We start from the raw sequence: 7,876 nt of genomic DNA, 5'->3' as shown, positions 1-7,876 counted from the left end.
AATTTCTTATTCATACCATGCACATTACTTAATACTCCCTATATGTATGCTTGGTTTTGTGGATCTATAATCTAGTGTGTGGTGAAGCAGCCCACGTTTGCACCTTGTCATCTCCTGTTTTATCTTACTGATGTGGCTGATGATATGAACAACATGCCATGCACATTATCCAAAATAGATACAATTATTTTCTTTGCCCTTCATCTATGCTTGTTATGTTAACATGGTAATCCAGTAGTGTGGTGAAGCTCCCCGCATTATGAACAATGCCAAATTATGCTATTGATATTTTGAACTTACTCTTTATTTTCTAATTTGAAATTGAATAGAATTGACAGAACAATTATCATCTTTGTTTATACACGTGCAAAACCTGTCATCTCTCTGCTTTGTTTTAGGGCGATATGCCCGATGGCATGCACAAGTCTGCTGAAGGCTGTGAGACAAACCCAACATATATTGCAGCAAAGAAGGCAAAACATCTTGAAGATAGCGAGACAACCCCAAGTCTTGTCTTGATGCAGTGTTCAAGTTACTTGAGGCTAACAGTCAGACAAGCTCACAAAATTCGTTGTCTGAATCAGTTCGACTTCTTCAGTCCCAAGTTCTAGCAGAAAGGCATTCTGCAACTCAACTTTGACTTGAAGTCCTATCTCTAAGAAAGATTGCGCAGAACACTAATGAGAACCTCATTGCTAAACAGCTACACCTGGAAGCTATGACCGACATGCTAGGCCGGTCTCACAGCCTTGCTCAGCAGCTTGCGCAGCAGTTCCACCGCAAGGCTAACCTTTCTTGAACTGTCTTGGAAGTGGTCTCGGTTTAGTATTATTTTGTTACGCTGCAATGGTGCCCAGTTTTTGTAATCTGCTTCTTTGTTGCGCTTTGTGATCACTGGTGGCGAACTTGGATGCCCAATGGATGCAATATACCTTAAATCCTTTATTGTATAGTGTAGGTTTATTTCTTGTTACTATGCCGTAATTTCTTTATTGATAGAGTAGGTTTGTTCTTAATTCCTACTAGTTACTGCCATCATTCGCTATCTGAAAACAAAATCAGATGTAGTTGATCGGGCCAAAACGTTCGATAACAGGCCAGTTTTTTAGCGGGCCACAATTGGGCCGGCCTGCGTCTTTCTTGGGCCCGAATGATTGGGGCCTTCACACATTGCGCCAGGCCCAAACTTACACCGGCCTATATTTTAGTTTGGCCTTTTGTCGACCCAGCGCTTAGTTTGGCCCAGGTAGCGTTGGGCCATTAACATGCTGAATATTGTACTGGCCTGTTACGGCCTAGATGAAACCACGGGCCTTTAGCAGGCCAAAATGCATGTTGGGCCTCAATTTTCACTAGTCATCGACGGGCCTTCAGCAGGCCGAAATGTAGATCGAGCCGTTATGGGCCCAGTTAGCTCACGGGCCGTTACCAGGCCGAAACATATCTCAGGCCTTAGTTGGCCCACGGATATCATGGGCCTTTAAGAGGCCGAAAGCTTAGTACATGCATCAACGGGCCAAATTACGCGACAGGCCTTTAACAGGCCCAATGTCACGTTGGGCTTATCTGTTGCCACCTTTAGCACGGGCCGTTAGTGGGCCCGATGTCCCGTCAGACCATATATGGCCCATGGGCAGCACGGGCCATTCCCAGGCCGAAAGTCACACCGGGCTGAAATGGACCCATGTCTACATCAGGCCTCTAATAGGCCGAAAGTCACTGGGCTGTAGTTGGGCCCGAATATTCGGTGAACAATTAACGGGCCGGATCTGGCTTCGGGCCGCAAATGGGCCCAAATATTGGGCGAACAATTAATGGGCCAGATCTGGCTTCGGGCCGTAAATGGGCCCAAATATTGGGCGAACAATTAACGGGCCAGATCTGGTTTCGGGCTATAAATGGGCCTTTATTAAGCAGGCCGTTATTGGACTGGCCCACTAGTACCTGATTAAGTTCTACAGGTGTTTGACTGGGCCGGCCTTTTTAACCTATATGGGCCTCTGTTGGGCCCAGCTGTGTGTCGACGTACCATAGGCATGTCTCCTCCAATGGACGGGCGACATCTGGCCCACTGACGGCCAATCAGAATTTTGCATGTGGAAATTTCCCATTGGTCGGGGCTGTTAACGGGTTATCGGATCCAAAATCCGACCCGATAGCTTAACGGCGTTCAGTTACGGTGGATGCCACGTGTCGGTCACCCTTGACGAAAGCACTTCTGTGACGCGCGATTTATCGTCATGGAAGTGGACACTTCCGTGATGATAATTTTGGTAATGTCATGGAACACTTCTACGACAGCACATGTATGACTATCTTGATTCTGTCATAAATTTGTCATAGATGTACATGCATGACAAAAAACACGATCTACTGTGATAAACATGTATCATCACGGAAGTGTATTTTTTGTGTAGTGTGTGTTCTCCTTACAAAGGCGAGGTGGCCGTGGCTACCTAAAGATATAATGAGATTCTTTCAGCCTAACCTCCACCCAACGGTGTTTATAGCGTTCTCAAAGGGCATGTGAAGATCTGTCTCTGGTGGATCTCTTGCGATTTTGTTCACATTTATCTTTGTCGGATCTGTTTGGATCCGATCTTTGTTTGTTTGCGTTCGTGTTTTACAGGTTAGATCCTTTCAGCCTATGCTTCTCTTTGTGGTTGCTATTCTCGTGCGCTGATCTTTGAGAGCTTAGAGCCCGTTCGGATCTTTTTAGCTTCACGGAATAGCTAGCTTCCCGGGAAGCTAGTCGTCGCTAGCTTTCGGGGGGAGAAAGATGCGTTCAGCCGAGCAACTCCTCTGGTCAGAATGGGCTGACAACCCAAAAAGCGAGCCCAAGGCCTAGTTCGGTGGCTCATCATGAGAGGAAAACTGTACATGGATGCCACTTCGGAAGGGCATTCCAACGTAATTTAAAGCAACTTTTCCTTCTCGTTTACGCGAAGCTGCGCTTCGGCTGCTCCAAAAATTTGCACTGTGGGTCGCTCGTTCTCTCGAACCGGGATTCTCGGAGCTGTCCCGTTCGGGTGTCTTCTCGCTGGCTTCTCGGAATGCTGGATTGTGGAGAAGATTCGAACGGAGCCTTAGCATGATGACTTCCCGGCTGTCTAGTACAACAAGGTTTGCTCAGCTTCGACGAGGGAGGTGCGATGACAGTGGCGCGCCGTCGGCTCGCTCCAGTATTTGTAGTTGTCGCTACGCAGTCTGCGGACCTAGATTTTTTTTCTTCTTATGTGTACTTTGTATTACCTTGACAATTAATGAATAATAGATTGATTATTTAAAAAAACATCTTGAAGTTACAACCCATTTTTTTTAGGAATTTTATTGTTCACACGTATCAAAGGTATATCGTTGTAGAAGAAACTTCAAAATCCAGAAAAAAAAAAGAAAACCATGAGAGTTCCCCCAATTGAAGGCGACCGCTACGCCGCCGGCGGTGGCGACGGCGACTCGCCCGCCGTCTTTGGAGCTCGTCGGCCCCCTCGATGTGTCTCCAGCTTTCTACGGGGGCAGCCGGCTCCCTTCCGCGCCGACAGCCTTGCTCCAACACCGGCCGCATCCGCATCGATGGAACCTCCCCCGTGTCCGGCGGCTCGGCGGCGCAACGGCGGGTGAACCACCTAGGAGCCATTGCTTGGTAGGGGTTTCATTCTTTGCCATTTGTTCTGGAATTACTGACGCGGAAAGGGATGAACCATTGTCAGGTCTCAGGTCAGATCCCTTTCTTGCCACCACGGACCAAAAAAGGCGCGGAGGAGAAAGGAATAAACAGGGGCCATGGCCGTGGGTGGCTTTGCCGGCGATTCAAGCAAGGCACCGTCTTTTCTTCCGGTGCCCCGGCCGGCGAGCCCAAAGCTAAGCATCAGCCTGGCTTGTTTAGCAAGCAAAGCATCCAGATCCATCACCCACCAACAAGGCAGAGCACCACATTTCAGCCTAATTGCCACCCCTTTCACATCTCCTAGCTAGCCTGGAAGCCAAACATACACACTCTCTGTTGATCATCCATTAATTTCTTCGCCGGTCTGAGGACAAAGCAAGGAGAAACCAACCATGGCCATGGTGCTGGACGCCTTCGCGTCCTACATCGCCGACACGATCAAGCAGATGGCGAAGGACGAGGTGGGGATGCTGCTCGGCGTCACCGGGGAGATCGACAGCCTGAAGGACAAGCTGGAGAGCCTGAGGGACTACCTCGCCGACGCCGAGAGGAAGCGCATCACCGACCACAGGGTGCAGGGGTGGGTCACAAAGCTCAAGGGTGTCATGTACGAGGCGACCAACATCCTCGACCTCTGCGAGCTCAAGGCCATGGGTCGGCGGGATGCAGCACCCTCACCCTGCTGCAACCCGCTGCTCTTCTGCTTGCGGCATCCCATGTTCGCCCATGATATTGGCAGCCGCATCAGGAAGCTCAACAAGAGGCTGGACGACATCTGCAAGCTGGGTGCTGCCTTCAGCTTCATCAAGCTGGAGACATACCAGGACTACAGGACCGGACGACCTTCTGCTGCTGACCGGAAGACGGATCCGGTGTTGGAGCGCTCGGCCGTGGTAGGGGAGAAGATTGAAGAGGATACAAAAGCACTGGTGGGGAAGCTGACAAAGGACAATGATGGCATCATGGTGCTAGCCATCGTGGGTGTCGGTGGGATCGGGAAGACCACCCTTGCCAAGAAGATCTTCAACCATGAGGACATTCAACACAAGTTCCAAAAGAAGATGTGGTTGAGCGTCACACAAGACTTCAGCAAGGTTGAGCTACTAAGGTTGGCCATCACCGCCGCCGATGGAAAACTCCCTGCGACTCAAGACATATCTATGCTTGTCCCGGCCCTTCTCAACGCCGTCAGAAATCAGAAATTTCTTCTAGTTTTGGATGACATGTGGAGTGATAGAGCATGGACCTCATTACTCAATGCTCCCTTCAGCCACGGTGCCCCTGGTAGCCGGATTGTCATCACCACGAGAAATGACACGGTTGCCCGAGGCATGAGAGCCAGAGAGCCCTACCACCGCATTGACAAATTAGGGCCCGAGGATGCCTGGTCATTGCTCAGGAAACAGGTGCGTAAATAATTAACTGGTAGTGACCTCTAAATCAAAGTTTTGATTATATGTTTCTTTTGTTAATACTGTATATCTATTTGTAAGTGTTTTATACTTTAGTTGATCTTAGAAGTGGATAGCAAAACCATAATCGGAGATGTCACCTCAATATCATTGGCTATTTGTCCGACTAAACATTATGATTTGTAATTAAAATGCCGATTCCATCGATTGTTTTAACTGATATTAGTTTAGTACATGGAGTTATTTAAATTTTCTGTTCTGTGCACTGAATACGGTTTGTAATGTAGATTGGTACGTGCATTAATATGTACATTTTGTGTAGTTTCTACCGGATGAGCTCCGTTAGTAATGCGATAAGGGTCTATGAGATAAATGGCCTGATTATGTTCAGACACAGTAACATAGATGTCCACTAATGATGGAGGTTCAACAAATAAATGGGCAGGTGATGTTTAGGTACAGTTGTAAAGATCTAGTTCCTCTGATAAAAAAATGTAGGCCATTTAGGACAATGACACAACCTTCAAGATGATACTTTGACCATAATTTTTCTATAAACATGTTGCCGCACATAAAAATAATTGTATGTTATAAAATTATATTTCACGATCAATTTCATGTTTCGGATTATATGGTTCTTTCTTATAGATGGTCAAATTAAAAAGGCTCGACTGGTCAAAATGCTAATAAGACTTGCATCGAATCATGTGTAGTATTAATGTGCGGTAACAAAATGGGTCCATAGAATCAATGGGTCAACATGAAAAACTGTTAGGAAGTATTAGTATTGGTCTAGGAGTCCTTATTAGGGGCCTTGCAATACAATCAAGTTGCATCCATAACAAAAACAATCTATTAGCAGCTCCTCGAGATACATGCTGGTGAGAGAATTTCTAGACACTGAAAAAGAGAAAGGCAGGGGGAACTATCTTACTGTGCCCAACTGCCGGTGCTTTCACCACCACAGAAGCACATCAGTGCCGCTCATGGAGCTCCTACTCGCACATATATCCATGAATACAGTGGCTTACTCTTTCTGCATATTCCTACAGAATTAGGATCTACTCCCTCCGTTCCTAAATACAAGTCTTTTTAGAGGTTTCAAGTGGACTACAACATACAGATGTATATAGACATATTTTAGAGTGTAAATTCACTCATTTTGCTCCGTATGTAGTCCCTTGTTGAAATCTCTAAAAAGACTTATATTTGGGAACGGAGGGAGTACTTCACAATATTTGCGACTATGCACAGAGTAACTTATTCTATTCGAGGAGAATAATAACTCACTATTTTTGAAAAGATAATATAGTGGCAAAAAGAAATAACCACCGAGTTCCTGTTCGTGTGGGCACCTCCGCACCTGGAAGGTAGCCTTGACTGGCAGCGGCGGCACTGCAATTATCGTGTGACCAGCCAGCTGATTTATGCTATCCAAATGAAGCCAATTTGATTTGTGCTCACTACCGGAACAGGGCTCTAAGCCGACAGCCAAATGTATGCCGACGGCCACCGTCGGCCTAATCCGAGCTATGCCGACAGCTAGATCCTGGCCGTCGGCGTACAACTGCCGTCGGGCTATCCCCGTCTACGCCGACAGCAGCCGTCGGCACAACACAGCCGTCGGCTTATCCCGTACTACGCCTACAGCTGCCGTCGGCATATACCGGCCGTCGGCATAGATGCGGGCCCGCCGACAACACTCATCACGGCCGGCTAACGACGTCAAATCTATGCCGACGGCCGTGACGGGTGGCCGTCGGCATAGATACGGGTGACACGTCACCGATCCAGAGCGCACCGACCAGGACCTATGCCGACGGCAGCCGTCGGCATAGGTGACACGTCATCGATCCGCGGTGCTGTCCATCTGCCCTGGCCGCAGCTATGCCGACGGCTTTGCCGTCGGCATAGTTTTTTTTTTCTTTTTTTCTTTTTTTCCATATAGTATTATTATTATTAAGCATACAGTATGTGTTAATAAGCATACATATAGATTGTGTTAATAAGCATACATATAGTATGTGTTAATAAGCATATAGTAAGCATACATATAGTTTTTTTTCTTTTTCTTCACTGTTTTCTTTATTATTATTATTTAACTAACTTACATATAGTATGTGTTAATAAGCATACATACATTATTTTTCGGTTCTGTACAGAGCGGTGTGACCCCCCTCACGAACGATGCCGCCGCCAGCCGGCAACTGGAATGGGGACAGCCGCATCGGGTCTATACGAAGGGGACTTTGCTCCAAGTGTTCATATATATCGGATGACCTACCACAACCGGATGGTGTTATGCCATGTCCGAAGAGGAGGCACGCATCTCCGGGGTGTGGCCCCGTCACGGACGGCGCCGCCGCCGGCACCTGGAGGAGGGGAACGGACGCGTCGGGTCTACATGGAGTGGATGTATCTGTGGGTCTGGCCCGGATGATGCTCCCGGGTGTCTCTATGGGCGGACCTGACACAACCGGGTGGAGAGGTCCACTGGTCAAAGCCCGTCCGTGCAAAGTCAAAGGGCTAGATCTCGTGGTCAACCGCTCCAGGGTTAGGGGGGACGGGGGCCCTGGGGGGTAGCAATGCCACCGGAGCATCGTACCGCGCCTCATACATGTGGGGTGGTGTTGTGGCATGTCCGAAGAGGCCGCACGCGTCTCCGGTGCGTGGCCCCCTCACGGACGGCGTCGCCGCCGGCACCTGGAGGGGGGAAACTACCGCATCAGGTCTACACGGAGTGGATTTAGCTGTGGGTTTGGCCCAGATGTTGCTCCCCGGTGTCCCTCTGGGCTGA

The 7,876-nt window shown here is 48.3% G+C and overlaps 1 protein-coding gene across 1 annotated transcript in view; it reads left to right on the top strand.

The window, feature by feature from the left end:
- The first annotated feature begins 3,955 nt into the window (after window positions 1-3,955).
- Window positions 3,956-7,876, top strand: part of LOC119284218 (putative disease resistance protein RGA1) — an 18,773-nt gene continuing 14,852 nt past the window's right edge. The window contains exon 1 of the mRNA XM_037563431.1: window positions 3,956-5,073. Coding sequence (XP_037419328.1) covers window positions 4,060-5,073 — 1,014 coding nt within the window. The 5' untranslated portion in view covers window positions 3,956-4,059. The remainder of the gene's footprint in view (window positions 5,074-7,876) is intronic.

This window comes from Triticum dicoccoides, chromosome 4A (assembly GCF_002162155.2).
Source record: "Triticum dicoccoides isolate Atlit2015 ecotype Zavitan chromosome 4A, WEW_v2.0, whole genome shotgun sequence".
Lineage (NCBI taxonomy): Eukaryota > Viridiplantae > Streptophyta > Magnoliopsida > Poales > Poaceae > Triticum > Triticum dicoccoides.
The sequence above is the reverse complement of the archived record's forward strand: the minus strand, read 5'-3'. Positions and strand labels throughout refer to the sequence as shown.